At 45.6% G+C, this 15,065-nt stretch overlaps 1 protein-coding gene and 1 long non-coding RNA gene across 2 annotated transcripts; one reads left to right on the forward strand and one right to left on the reverse strand.

The window, feature by feature from the left end:
- Nucleotides 1-50: 50 nt before the first annotated feature.
- On the forward strand, nt 51-2,684 carry LOC112066565 (uncharacterized). The gene is made up of 3 exons (XR_002892733.3): nt 51-438; nt 1,503-1,703; nt 2,378-2,684. It is a non-coding gene; the product is annotated as an uncharacterized lncRNA (long non-coding RNA).
- A 105-nt stretch (nt 2,685-2,789) lies between these two features.
- Nucleotides 2,790-14,092, reverse strand: JPT1 (Jupiter microtubule associated homolog 1). The gene is made up of 5 exons (XM_007099727.4): nt 13,925-14,092; nt 7,769-7,911; nt 7,096-7,193; nt 6,155-6,173; nt 2,790-3,057 (listed from the first exon to the last, which is right to left on the reverse strand). The coding sequence occupies exons 1-5, from the start codon at nt 13,978-13,980 to the stop codon at nt 2,909-2,911; spliced, it is 465 nt and encodes a 154-aa protein (XP_007099789.1). The 5' UTR covers nt 13,981-14,092; the 3' UTR covers nt 2,790-2,908.
- Nucleotides 14,093-15,065: the final 973 nt, after the last annotated feature.

The raw sequence follows: 15,065 nt of genomic DNA on the forward strand, positions 1-15,065 counted from the left end.
GGCTGCTTTTCTGGTCTGAGGACGCACCTACGTGCACATCAGCCGCCTTCCACGCTGTGGCTGACGTCCTCGCTCACCCCGAACGTTACTCGGGGCAGAACTTCCAGGGGCCCGACAGGAGGGACTATCCTAAATACTGGGAAGCGTCGTCCAGCAAGGAGTCACGCCTCCTTAAACCTGAGACTCCATACCTGCTCACCCTGCGTGTGGGGCCCCGGAGCAGAGCTTCCGCCCCGTCAAGGCAGCACCAACCCAAGGCCCGAATCACGGGGACTCCCAGTAACGGTCTGAAGTGAATGAATCTGCCGAAGACAACTGGTTCGTGTGAGCAGAGCTCCTCAGAGATGAATTCATAAACCAGAGTTGGCTTGAAACATGGGAGCGTCTGCTTTAAACATCCAGTTCCACCGGGAAGAGGCGATTTTCCACCAGGCTCAGGTAATCGGGACTATCCTTTTTGTGGAACTGACAAGTCTCTAGAATCGGGGCAGTTTCATCCTCTCGAAAATGCTGAGCATTGCTAAGTTTTGTTGACTCTCCTTTTTGTAGATTTCACGCAATTTCCTGACTACATGTAAATATATTTACCTACAGACTAGATTCAGATGTAAGTGACCCCATCTTCCTGTAGTTCCCCACCTCGGCACCCCAATACTTCTGAACCCAATGGAACAGAAGCATTAGGAAGGGGAGCCTGGCGATCTAATTTTAAAATGCTGAAGAGGTAGAATGGACATCAGCAATAAACACCGAGCCACTTAAGACACATAACTGTCAAAAGTCCACACTGTCAACAAAATGCTGATTCTTCTGCCATCATCATCATTTTAAGATCATTCAACTTCATCTTCTAAACCCTAAGCTTTCTAAGTGGAAAATTCAACACGCTTAGCAAACATGTTTACATAGAATTTTCTAAAACCTGTAATAGTACCAAAATGACTGGCAGAACACCTTTAGGCTAGGCACTTACCTTCACAGAATAAAAAACTAAAGCCAAGTTACAAGTTGTGACACAAATCAGGGACCTCTCTTGCCCAGGAGCTCCACCATTACTGAGAGAGAAGGGTGCAGGTTCCCTATCTCTGAAGTCATGACAGAAACCGTAACTCAGGTGAGTGGTAGGGCTAACCTGTTTTAGTGAACCTGGAAAGACTGCGTAGCACGGCTCTTGAGTCTCCATTTTGCAAATACTTTACACAGTAAGGGAGAAACACTTAACCCCTCCACAACCTATGGTCACCCTTATTCTTCCCAAAGAGATGCCCAGTAAGTCCGAACAGCTGGTGGTTACACACTAGGTTTGAGTCATTTCAGTCATGGGAAGGTTTTTAGAGGTGACCTCATTCAAAAGTCTTACTTTTAAGTTAGGAAACTGAGCTCCCAAATGACAAGCCCAAGGAACCCAGCTGGTCAGTAGCACGGCTAGACCTAAAAAGCCGATTTACAGTGCCCAATTTGGACATTTAATATAGCATGTTGATCTGGAACTTTCTGCCTAGAACCCAATGAGCTTTCTCCCATCTTCTGTCTCCTGTATCACTTGAGAGGACTCAGATGACCCTGTCCCCGTCTATCTACGTGGACCCTTCCTTTCTTTGGAGCGTTCTTCTCTGACCACCCACCATTGAGAAGCACCCTACAGGCACGAGAGGACCTGAAATTTTGAATGTTATCACCCAGCACAGGAGGGTAGGTGGTAGGTGAGTGTAAAGTGTATTGGCTGATAATTATTTTGGATACCAATTATCCGTATTATTCCTGTATTTTATTACCAGATAGCCATTAATTTTCATTTTGGCATTCTGAACTCATGCTGTCTGACTTTAAACCTGCTTTCTTTAGAGAGAAGCCCACTTCTCTCTGGGCCTTTGTTAGTGTGTTTTTAACTTTAACGGCTCATCAAATCATTGGGCAACAAGGTTGATAGTGACAAAGAAAAAAGCAACTAAGCAGGTAGAACTCCTGAAACAATCTCAAAAAGATGACACAGGACACAGTGTTTCAAAATTTGTACATTGTTTACTTTAAGCAACAACAGTCCAGGATTGTGAAGTACAACACACGTTTTAAGGATGAGACTTTCTTTCATGGTCAAGCACCGGCATCATGCACACAGCTTCAAGTTATCTAAGAAGAGCACTGCCCCCGGGGGGTGGGGGTGGGGGTGGGGGTCCCTTCCCCAGGAAGTCCCACTTCCATGCGGTCCCCACCCCTGCTTCGCCACCTGGAATTCGTCAGTCTGGGTGCACAGCAAAGCCTTCCTCTGCGTGGGAGTAGCAGGCTTTGCTCAGCCAGTCAAGTTAGTACCTGGCTTAAATATTTCTTAAGGTTCAGAAATAAAAGGCAGTTGTTTTTTTGTTTTTTTGCTTTGCAGGCAGCAAGGCATGGGGCGCAGGCCTCTGTCGCTCCATATGGCACAGGAAGATGCTTTTTGCAAAGGGCACTGACAAGTTAGGGCAACACCAGGTAGGTTCAGCATCAAGACAACCTTGTTTGGGGGCCTGAAGGGACAGCGCCTGTGGACTGTTTACTGGTCTGTCCGATCCAGGCTTGGTAAACCCTAGTAAAGCTGACAAGAAAAGGGTTTTAAAAACCTCAGTACAAAAGATCCTCTAACACATTTGAAACCAATTTATCTGTTCTTAAAAACACGGTACTAAGTGTCACAAAGCTTTCCCTCCAATCTACTACTAGAAAACACTCATGCCAAGGCCTATAGACCCAGAGGAATCAGGACAGACAGAGAACCTGTTCTTCCAAAAAAAAAAAAAAAAGACAGCAGTACATAAAGTGCTTCTTTTTTAATGAAACAAATCCAAAACATGTACAGTCAGGCTCAAGTTGTGCAGTTCACAAGCATGGAGAAAACAAAGAAACGAAACGACAGAGTTCAGGGCAGACGGAGCTAACCCAGGACGAGGCTGGACTTGCCACCAGGGGGGTTTCTCCGGGATGGCACGGGCGCCGGTGCCACTGGGCTGGGCACAGGGGCAGCGGGCACAGGCTTCTCCTCGCTCTGCCCCAGGCTGGCCTGCAAGTCTGTGTCTACGTTTTCTAGGAAAACAGAATGAAATTAAGGCTAATAACTATTCCCAGTGAAGATGAAGAGTCTACGTTTTTTGGCTTTTGGGGCTTTTTTTGAGGATGGTTCAAACCATACCTAGAGCTATAAGGAGGAAACCAGCAATTACCAACCATCTGGCAGCCACTATCCAGAATTAACCACTGTCACTGTTTTGCCATATTTGTCCCCAGATCTTTCTCTGTGTACGTTCTTTTCTAAATTACAGAAATATATGAAGACGTAAATATTTTAAATGAGAACATTACGGATAAGCTCTAGGTCTGTCTTCCCTGGTGGTCCAGTGGTTAAGGCTCCGCGCCCCCAGCGCGGGGGGCCCGTCACGGTCTCTGGTCAGGGAGCTAGATCCCACACGCATGCCGCAACGAAAGGCTCTCGGTCCCTGACCACCACCCCGCCTCCATGTGGGTCTCCTCTCCCTGTACACAGAGGCCCTACTACTAGTTGTGTGCATTCCTCTAGTCCATTTGTTTTATGTATATTTTGTGTATTTTATTTCCAGCAAATTACATAGAATAGTGTTTTTGTTGTATTTAATGTAAATAATATCAATATTTTTTTTTAACTTTTGGACATTTACCCCCACTTACACACATGGTCATGATTCACCTTGCTTAATTACTTGCTTTATATTATGTACAGAGTACATATGATTAAGCCTCTACCGATAGCAAAAAATTGAAACCGATCCAACCATTCCGAAACTGTAATGCGCACACTCTGGAACGTGTGCCCGCGGGGACACGAGATGTCATCTTCAATTTGAACAGATTACACACCACCTTCCCCAGTGGCTGTACAAGTTCTACCCCACGGCCCGTGTCAGAGTATGCTCTCCCTACATCTTTCCATTTCCACCACTTGATAACCATCTCACCTTAATATTTGCCGAACTGATGGGTGAAAAATATTTTTAAATTCCTGTTATATGTTACATTTTCATGATTAACGGGTGAGGTTGATTTTTTTTTAACCATACAGTATCCAGTTGTACAGACATTTATTAAAGAATCTACCTCCCCGCTAATGATTTGTAATATATTAACCCAGTCACTCCCATCATGTTAACCCAGCACTTTCCACATCAAAGTCTTAAGAATTAGTATATTATTATCCAATATCCTAGATATTGCTTGATTGATTCCCTGACTGATTTGTGAAATTCCCAACAAGCAAATATCCTTAACCAGGTAGTTTCCATTGATTCAGAGTCAAGAGTGACTGCAAAAGAAAAAACGCTAGGGACTTCCCCAGTGGTGCAGTGGTTAAGAATCCATCTGCCAGTGCAGGGGACACAGGTTCGAGCCCTGGTCCGGGAAGATCCCACATGCTATGGAGCAACTAAGCCCGCGTGCCACAACTACTGAAGCCCGCGCACCTAGAGCCCGTGCTCTGCAACAAGAGAAGCCACCGCAATGAGAAGCCCGTGCACCGCAACGAAGAGTAGCCCCCGCTCGCCGCAACTAGAGAGAGCCCGCACCCAGCAACGAAAACCCAACGCAGCCAAAAATAAATAAATGAATAAACTTAAAAAAAAAAAAAACAACAACTTCCTGGACCCTCTCCCTTTTTCTTCAAGATTTCCAAAGTCCTCCCTGTAGCCATTCCTGTGTTTAATTAATTACCCAAAAGATGATGGCAATATATCCAAACAAAACATGTTTTATTTCAACTGAGCGGAACAGCTTGGCTTTGCAGTGAAATTGCCAACAGAACTGGGGTCGACCTTTGCTCACCAGACCTGTCCTGAATGATTATGCCCTTGTCATTTTATGACAAATGAGCTGAAAGTAGAAGCAGTCAGGAACACAGAATAATCAGGTGGCAAAATTGATGATCATTTGAAAAAAAAAAAGGAAGGACTGACTGACACTCTACAACTGCATGTGCTGTTCACCTCAAGGATCTATAAACTGGGCTGGGGGTGGGGGAGAGAATTAATTATTAGCCAATGACTTATCTTTTCCTAACTTCAGGGCTCCCACTTCTCTGGGCTCCCCAATTTTCTAATTATATCCATTGGCCAAAATTAGTGAAAGATTAGCTGATTCTTGCTAATAAACAAGGTCTGACATTGGAAGTATTTCAGAATACGAAAAGCAGCAGAATCAAAAAGCCTAGATTTTCTTTACCTCTAGAACCATATTTAAAAATATGGAACAAGTTGGACAGGAACAATAACTAATACACCTTCAGTCCAGTGAGAACCTAATCTGTCCGTGGAGGGAAAACCCAGGTAACGCCCACAATGGTTCCGAAGATTCTCCTCCCATCATCACGCCCAACAAGAAACAATGAGAGGACAGAAGAGGAATGGGGTTCTTGTTAAACATTTCTGTTTCCCTGGAAGATTGACTCGCAAAACGCAATGGCAGAAAAAGGCTTCGAGGAAGCGGCTTCATCCTCCTAGATCAGAGCGCCCCGTGACGGCTGCATGTCACTGAGTCCATTTTAACCTGACTGCTACTGGCCGACATGCGTAAACCTCTCATCACACGCCCCGGCAATTCTCTGGCACTTGTTGAAGAAGCGCCAATAAGTACTTCAAAGGTTTTAAATAATTCAATAAATGATTACAGCTCATTTCCACGTGTAACTGGTGACATGGGTGCTAAATGAAAAATTCACCGGCCGCTAAGTCATCATTCACGAGATCACAGGGTTACCAGTGTCGTGCTGAGTAAGCACCTGAGTATAAAATCAAATTTTCTAAATTAAATGCTGAGGGCTGACTTGAAATGCTAGAGACTTTCACTAAAAAGCTCTCATTGAGTGTAACAAATACCAACGTGATTAACGTCCGTCTGTTCCTAAAGGATTCTCCAGTGGTTTTCCTTTCCAGTACGTTTCTAGCATTGCTCTCACTGCTGGCCGATACCAAATGTGGCCACGCTTGCTAGCTTTCCAGTTTCATTTTGCTTTCCTCTCCACCCAGAGGGTGCTGGCAGTTGGGGCAGAGCCAGGTCCACTCCCCAGTCTCCTTCCCCAAGACATGACTTGAATACAAATTCCAGTCTATTCTAACATTTACAGAACCAGAAATTGTGAGACTTTCTCAGAAGTACTCACCATGAACATCACCTTCTCCCTGGAAAAGAAAAAAATGAACAAGTTACTTCAGATTTTAATTTTGCCGCACACAAAGAAAACAGTCAGAGTTCAGAGAAGCTGCTGTCTATTTGAAGCCAAATGTGAAGTTTTGTTTTGATGTAGTCAAGTTCAGGGTCACACTGCCATTACAATAAACAACCTTTATTCAACCTGGGACAATGCTACACAGAAATGCTGCTGGACAAATTGTCCCAGTGCCAGTAACATGCCCCAAACACCAAAAAACCTTAACATTTACGCTGATGACCTAATATCAGTTAGCATTTCAGAGGATCTTTTAGCAGAACAGGAAATTGGTAAACCTATCCTTCCACTCCCCCCTCCTTTCTCCTGATCTAGCTGTTGAAGGGCCTCCATCAGTTCCAAAGCCTTCTACGGGTCTCCCCACACCCAGATGGCTGCTGCCTCCATGTGCTCTGAGGTCCCTACTCAGGGGACATCCTACCAGGCTTTCCAAACACACACCTGGGGCTCACAGGCCGCGATCACCCGCAGACGGAGAATGGTAACACCGTGGTATACAGCCTGCTGGAGTTCAGCTCAAAACCACTGGGCAACATTTGCCAACAACTAAAACAGTCCTCGAGCTCAGATATGCTACTATGTGTGAGACGCACAGGAAGTACGAGTGATCCAGTTTCAAAAATCAATACTGAAGGACAGAGACTAATCCTGATGGTAGCAGAGACATACGAACAGACCAAGATCCCATTAACTCACCTTTCTGACTGACTGTCAGTCTTCCATCACCAGTATGCTTAATCCCTTTCCTAACTACCTCTACATAAAACCCCAGCGGCAGGTCTCAGTACGGTGGGGGTGGTGCAGGGCAGGTGGAATTAATTTCTAAACTGTATAAACCTCAAAGCCTCTCTTTCCCCCCATATTGTCACACTGACCTTCAGATCTAAGAAGTCTCCAGGGTTTGCTTCGGAAGAGTTCCTTCTCTGGGGTCCGGATGACTCAGAATCTTCCCGGCCACCACAAGACTTGGCACCTGAATCAAAATATACTTTTCTTAAGGAATACAATGGAAAGACCTAAAGCAAAACACTATTTAATTAGTTAGTCCCAGACTACAACATGAGCTAACAGTGTTAGGGAGTGATGGCTTAAAAATTCTACAGAGGCGGGCTTCCCTGGTGGCGCAGTGTTCGAGGGTCCGCCCGCCGAGGCAGGGGCCGCGGGTTCGCGCCCCGGTCCGGGAAGATCCCACGTGCCGCGGAGCGGCTGGGCCCGTGAGCCGTGGCCGCTGAGCCTGCGCGTCCGGAGCCTGTGCTCCGTGACGGGAGAGGCCACAGCGGTGAGAGGCCCGCGTACCGCAAAAAAAAAAAAAAAAAAAAAAAATTCTACAGAGGGTCTAAATAACCCAGTCTGACGGTTGTCCTTATTCTGATCCGTTACACAGACTGCCAGCATTTCCCATTTCTTAGTCCCCGTCTCTCCTCCCCTGACAAGCTTTAATTGTTGTCTCTCATGATTAAGCTAGATTTTACTCATCAGCACAAAACCAGCTGTGGTGGTTCTGCTGGGTCCGCGCCTTCGACCAGGGATCACGGATACTAGCAGTACCTGCCGACTTGGCCCAGGAAGGGGGATTTTCCTCAGGTGTCCCAAAGATGCTAGAGGCCATTTTGTTCCGCCTCGCAGGTTGTTCTGTTGGTTCGTCAAAACCTAATGAAAAATTGGATCCACCACCTGGAGGCCGCAAAACCCTAGGAATGATGGCAAAACAACGATTTCAGCTCAGATCAAAACATTTCTTGGCGCACTTGTTTTCAAACACCTTTCATTTCTCTCGACCACTCATTCCACCTACCCCGCCCCCCCCACACAAAAGAGAGCTGCTAATGGGAAAATTAGGAATTGATTTCATCGTGGTATAAATTCAGTGTTGGATGTTAAGGTATGAAATCCCGCTCTGTAGTATCTGTGGCGAGGTTGTGCATCACACAGGGCAGCTGAAACGGCCTGAAAGCACCCATAGCAGGCTGGTCGGCATCCCATTTCAGGAAAAGGCAGAAACCTAATGGATGTCGTCTACTAGGCTCAGCTGGACACATTTGCAGAGAAGTTTAGAAGCACATCTTGTTATTTATTAAAAAAAAAAAACAACTGTTCGGGGGACTTCCCCGGTGGTCCAGTGGTAAAGAACCCACCTTCCAATGCAGGGGACTCGGGTTCAATCCCTGGTCAGGGATCTAAGATCCCATATGCCCCATAGCGTAGCCAAAAAAAAAAAAAAGTTCCATTTTTATTTTCAACGACATTTTTAAAATGGAAGAATATACATATAAAAGTTGACCAATTTAGAAGCCCAAGGAAAGCTGGGCTTCTAATAGTCTCTCCCATCTCAGCATGACTCACAAGCCCTGTTTATACACTTGTACCTCACTGTTCTCACTAATCATCGTGAGTGATCAGCCACAAGGAGAAAGTCAGTGAGAAATTAAGTTTAGGACTCCGTGGCATGCTGCATATCCACGCACCTTTAGATACCATCTACGGCTTTTTTGTTTGACAAGGAAATACAGCACATTCACATTTCCAAATCTTCTTGACACAGGTTGACCAGTTTGTCCCCTCTGTGGAAAAACTCAATTGAATTTGTCCTGTCCCCACTCAAAACATAGAAAATGGAGATGGTTTCATGGAAAGATTGTCTAACTACAGCTTCACTTCCTTTATTGGTGATCAGAGGGGTCTGTTTTTCTGTTAAATCATTTTGAGTAAGAAACATTTTTCTAGGAAGGTGTCCATTTCATTCACGTTTCCGTATAAATACGACTGTCATTTGTAAACTCAGCTCTGCAAGTTTTCAAACATAAGGTCTTTCTAGTTCACTGATTTCCAGCTTTTCATTACAACACAGACAACAAAGTCTGTGTGACATGTTCCTCTGAAATTTGATAAGATGTGCTTTATGGCTTGATATGTGGTCAATTTTGTAAATCTTCTGTATGTGCTTGAAAAGAATGTGTATCTGCCAATATTCTATGTGTCTACCAGATAAAGCCTGTTAACTGAGTTGTTCAAATCTACTGATTATTAAATATGGTTTATCAATTACTGAGATTTCTGTTATCAACCTCTACTACAATGGGGGTTTTGTCAGTTTCTCCTCAGGACTCTGTCAAGACAGAGTTCTCTCTCAGAAAGACCACCACTGGGGAACCGCACTTCCACTGCAGGGGGCATGGGTTCGATCCCTGATGGGGGAACTAAGATCCTGCAAGCCACACGGTGCAGGGGGGAAAAAAAAGACCACCACTGCAGTATTTTATTTAGTTCGGTAGGGAGAACTGCGTTGGGTTAACTGGCTAGTCATTTTGATTTAAAGAAACAAATTATATATTCTTAACTCACTTCATTTACCAAAATAAATTCCAGCTAGGTCAAATATTTCAATTTAAAGCCTAAGACAAAAATATTGGAAGAAAACATGTACGAATACGATCCTAGTCTTGAAGAAAAGGGCGTTCCTTCTAAGCACAAGATGAAAGCCAGAAACCATGAAAAATGGACAGATTAAACTTGGCAAAAATACACATTTGACAAAGGGTAATATAAATGCTTTTAAAAATAATTTTAAAAATCGAGAGAAAAATGGACAAAAGGTAAACAGACAATTAAAAAATATGGATCATGTCTAAACATTGAAAATTCACAAGCAAATAAATGAAATTTAAGACAAAAGGATATATTTTTTGCTTATTAGGCTGGTAAAGATGGAAAAAATGCCAATTTCCAGCATGAATTAAAGTGTGAGAATATAAATTTGCACAAACTTTCTAAAGAACATTCTGATAAAACGTATCAAATGTTTAAGTTTGCATCTCATATGAACCAGCGTTTCTACTTCTAGAAGTTATCCTACGTAGATAATTAGACATATGTACAAGAATACTTGCAGACATAGGCTTGGTCACACCTAAGCAGAACACAAGGAAATTGGGATAAACTTTGCCTCTCAACCATATCTAGTTCTTACCATCTTCTCCAACCCAGTCAGGCCACTTTCTTCACTGTTCCGTGAACTGTTCTGGCTTATCTCCACCTTGGAGTATTTACTCCCATATTTCCTCCTGCCCAGAGCACTCTCCACCCTTTCCTTGGTGACTATTTCAAAATCCAGCCCATTTCTTAAACCTCCACCTCCTCCATGAAGCCCTCCATGACCTTGAAGAATGACAAGTAGGACACTGAGAGGAAAGCATGTTAGACACCCTCCTTCTGGTCACCAGCTCTTTCTGTAAAGGGCCAAATAGTAAATATTTTTGGCTTGTGGTTCATTTGGTCTTTCGCAACTATTTAGCTCCATCACGTAGCACAAAGGCAGCCACAGACAACACAAAAACGAATGAGTGCAGCTATGTTCCAATAAAACTTTATTTCTGGACACTGAAATTTGATTTTCATGTCCTTTTCACAAGTCATGAAAGATTCTTCTTCTTGCCTTTTTCAACCATTTATCAATGTAAAAATCAGGTGCCAGCTAGCTGGGCTTGGCTCTCCTCTATCTAGTTCAGCAAATAGCCTCATTTTTTAAGAGAACGAAGTCAGGCCCTGAGAAGTTCTAAATAAATTGCCCAGCATTAGGTGAGTGACAGAGATGGGGCCAAACCCCAAATCCTCTCTCCCTGACAGGCACGTAAGACGTGCTCAAAATGCTGAAATAGGGGAACCACTCTAATGCCATTTTTCTCTTTAAACTACATACCTATGTGGTTGGTGCTTTGATTGCTTTTCTTGTTTTCTAGCCTTAGACTGAAGCTATTTCTTATATACGTCCTCTAGCATCCTCCCCTAAATCTAATATTCGTGTCTGTGTCCATAGTAAAATTCAGTACTCAATTTATACTAAATTAAAATTTCATTATTTTCCCCGTGGGGGCGGGGAAGACCCCCTTTTATAACATGTAAAACATTAAAAACCCCACTGTTTCTAAGTCTCAAATATTAAATATCCACTTAGATTAAATTCATTATATGAATTAAGATAAATGTGTTCAGGCATACCTCTTATAAGGATAATTTTAGGTTTGCTAATTGTTTAAATCATAATTAAAGGTATGTTATAAATTCTTAATAGTCATCCTCTTATATTAAAGTTGGAAGTGACTAGGTTTTTATCATTTGTACCTCAAATCAACAAACACTTGAAATACTATAATCAAAATTAACCTGGTGGTCCAGTGGTTAGGGCTCCACGCTTCCACAGGACGAGGCAGTTTGGGGAACTAAGTTCCCCAAATAAAAACCAAAATTAACTTGTTTCACTGTCATCCCCTTCCTTCCCTGGAGATTAGAATGATTTTCCTTACTATCATAATTAAATTCTCATGAATGATTTCAGCAAGATGAAAATCTTCAGAACCCTAATGGGCCAGGAAATTTTGGGGGGGTCTTAAAAAAAAAAAAGACACTAGAACCCAATCACCAGCTTGAAAAAAAAGTCAAAGCTCTGACCGGACCAACTTTTTAAATGTCTGTGTTCCTCTTGCAATAGCAGGTATTACCTACTCCGATGACGTCAGTGTTGGAGAGCCCATTTGTAACAGAGAGACATCCCCAAACAAAGGATTTGGATCAGAAGACAGAAATTATTTCAATTTTATTTTTTAAGATCCTGCTGTTTTTTCTGAACTATGCATATGACTAGATCAGGATTACACATCCGAGGCTCAACAAAAATGTGTCCATGTACTGCGGATAGCAATTTTCAAAAAATTACTTTTTCTTTCTTCTCTCTTTAAGTCCCAGAGTTCCTCTATGATCTTTGCAGGTCACTCCCTCCCTATCGAACTAAATTGATAATGTGTTTATGGAGCCAGGAAAATGTTACTGGAGGAAAGAAGTTTAAGAGAATTAGGTGAGATTCTACAAGAAGGAAAGGTAGGAAGTAAATAAAAGGACAATGCTACAGTCTTGAGATTACAATATTGGAGGGAAATTGATGACAACAGGCGAATTAAAACATTTATTTTGCAGACCCAAAAGTCATTTATGTCTCACATTTCAAAGATACAAATCAAAAAGCTAGTGTGAGGATTCCTTTGACCTGGTTGCTCAAATTCTTTATGAAGCACTCAACCCCAAAGGATAAAACCTCAGATTTTTTAATATAATGTGTAAATTTTCACATTCCAATCACTACAGTATGACCAGCATAAAGTTGGCCTCATGGCACAAAATGAAAAACAGAGGTTCAATTTGTTCCAGTGTCCTCTGAAAAAAAATGATCTCACTGGAAGGCTGACAACAGAAGAGGGAGTGACCGGTGCTTTCGCAGGTCTATCCCACTCCAGTTCCCCTTCCTCCCAGTAACACGCTAATTTAGTTTTTTAAATCTTTCCCATTCTTTTCTACATTTTGAAAGGGAAAGGAATGAGTTGAAAAGGAATGTCATTTCCAACACCCTCCTAAGACTCACTGCTGAGGCCTGCTTTTTGTCCCCAAGGACTCCAACCCTTGTGAGACACTGCTATTTCACGGCTGTCTTCTTAGCCCCACAAAATGGCTCCCTTTGTGCCACTTGCCCAGGACCCCAAGGCTGGCCACACATGACTTCTGGTCATGATCAATGAAGAAGAGATGCTCAGAAAAAGTGGAATCTAAGCTTCCTCCACTCCTTGAGCAGGATCCCTGAGATGCCTGTATCCCACCTTAAAGAACAGCGTGCATGCACTTAGCCGAGACAATGTAGACATCTACCACCGCATCCAAACCCTTCCACCAAGTTAGGCAAGGGCTTGGAAAAGGGAGCCTCCCAGTCCAAACACCGTGCCCAGGGCCCCCTTCCCCAAATGCAGTGGCATGAGTGGCCAGAAAGGCCCCGGCTACGCAGGTGGAGATCGTACGGAAGAGACAATGGATGTCTCCGGCCCCGCCCAAGAACAAGAAACCTCCTCCGGCTTGGCAATCGCGGCCAGAGGTGAACTCATTTTGCATACGTCAAAGGGGGAAGCGAAAGAGGTGGGTTGCAAACACCGAGGTCCGAAGGTCTGAGCGCAGAAAACCCAGTCGGAACGACTCGCTCCCCCTCCCGTTCGGAGGTGGGCGCGGGAGGGGAAGGAGCAGGGGTCTTTCCTTTGTTAGCAGAGGGGAGGCACTTCGCGGAGGGCTGACGGCTGGGTCCTGAACGGGGGTGAGGGTCGCGACGACCAGCCCCGCCCGAACACAAATGCCACCTGCCGGGCGGACCCGAGTGGGTAGGAGCCCGCCGGACCGATCGCTGCGGCTGCAGGATCTGACCGCCACGCCGGGCGCGGGGCCACCACCTGCCCCGGGCCACAGGCACGAGCGCGTGGGCGTGGGTGGGACAATAGGGCCGGATCAAGGTGCCCCGCGGGCTGCCCGGGCACCCGGGGCCCAAGACCACCGCCCTGGGGCCGAGCCGGCCGAGCCAGCCACGCCGCAAAAGGGAGAAAGCGAACCCTCTCGGCACATCCCGACTAACGAAAACACGCCGCGCTGCGAGCGCGAGCGGCCACAGCCCCTCCCCAGCCCCTAGCTCCGGGGAAGGAATGAATGGAAGAGGAGCAGGAATCGGGCGGGGCCGGCGCGTCAGGTTCGCCGGCGGCACAAAGGCGGAGCCGGTGGCCGAGCCCCACCGCCCGGCCGAGCGCGAGAGCAGCGCCCCGGGCACGTTACCGCCAACGACCTGCCACCAGACCCGCCTGGCCCCCTGGGCAGCGGCCCTCCCGCCCTCGAGCCCCCGAGCCTCACCGGGAGCTATTCCTGCTGTTGGGGTCGACGCCCTTGAAGGTGGTGGTGGTGGTCATGGCGCCGAGGAGCGAGGTAGGCTGGCGCGGGAGCGGAGCGCTGAAAGGGTCAGGTCTCAGGAGCGTAGAGTACACCCGCAGACCAGAGGCGGCGACCGCTGCAAGAGCCTCCGCCGCTGTTTGCCAGCCTGACCGCAGCCTTTATAGGGCTCAGAAACCCCGCCCCCTCCCCGGCGGCATTGGCCAATTCAAACAGGCCTCTTCACTCCTATTGGCTTCCTGGAGTGCCAAGCATCCTGCGGCTTCACGACGGGCTGAGGCGGCCCCTGCTCAGCCTAAACCCACCCTCTTCCTGGTCAGGGAAGGTCTAGGGAAGTTTCCCCTCCCCCACCCTCAAATCTCGGAGATGATTGGACAAAGGACAAACCTGCCCCGCGCTCGGTACAAGTTGTGCTCGCTGTCACTTAAAAAAGTTACCTTGATAGAAGGAAAAGCTCGCTCTGGGCGAGTTGGAATCCGCAAGCCGAGGGCACGTTTATCTTTACCATTCATTTATTTGCCTTACTCATGGAGGGTAGCAAGGGCATGCTCCTCAAGGGATGAAAATTACTGCTACAAATTGACGTTTACTGAATACCTATTATGTGTCCTGTTTGGAAACCTGACGGTCCCAAAGCAGTAGCACTATGAATCAGCAACAGAAAGCACACAAAGATGATCCCTTCTAAAAGGACTGGAAATCCTTTACATTTTAATGTTACTATTTAGCTGCAACGTGTGGTGCATGCACTAGACCAAAATTACAGTCGTTCCGATTTGAGGGCCTGTTCTTAAGGCTGGTTAATGCCCGGCCTCGGGGAATGGCCACATCCCTTGCTACTAAGACCATGGGAGTAGCCCAGGCCTCCGCAGCTGTTTATAACCATTAAGTCATGACTTCCACCTGTCTGGGGAAATCTATCCCTGCAACAAATGCAGACACACTTGGAGGGCTCAGGAATGACTGTTTCAAAGACCTTAATAGCAAAGTCTTGGGCAAACAAGACGGAAGGCCTTCCCTGTCATGCTGTTTCCTCAAGGCAGATCTCTTTTTCAGTATTTCCGTAACAAGTGAACTACACTCCTTTTTGTGTGGCCTCCTCCTT

This window comes from Physeter macrocephalus, chromosome 14 (assembly GCF_002837175.3).
Source record: "Physeter macrocephalus isolate SW-GA chromosome 14, ASM283717v5, whole genome shotgun sequence".
In the NCBI taxonomy this organism is placed as follows: Eukaryota; Metazoa; Chordata; class Mammalia; order Artiodactyla; family Physeteridae; genus Physeter; species Physeter macrocephalus.

Excerpts from the sequence above, each read along its gene's own strand:
- JPT1 (XM_007099727.4), bottom strand. The coding sequence starts at position 13,980 with ATGACCACCACCACCACCTTCAAGGGCGTCGACCCCAACAGCAGGAAT. Across the intron at positions 7,912-13,924 it reads AACAGCAGGAATAGCTCCCG|GGTTTTGCGGCCTCCAGGTG; the intron begins GTGAGGCTCGGG and ends CATCATTCCTAG. Across the intron at positions 7,194-7,768 it reads TTCCTGGGCCAAGTCGGCAG|GTGCCAAGTCTTGTGGTGGC; the intron begins GTACTGCTAGTA and ends ATTTTGATTCAG.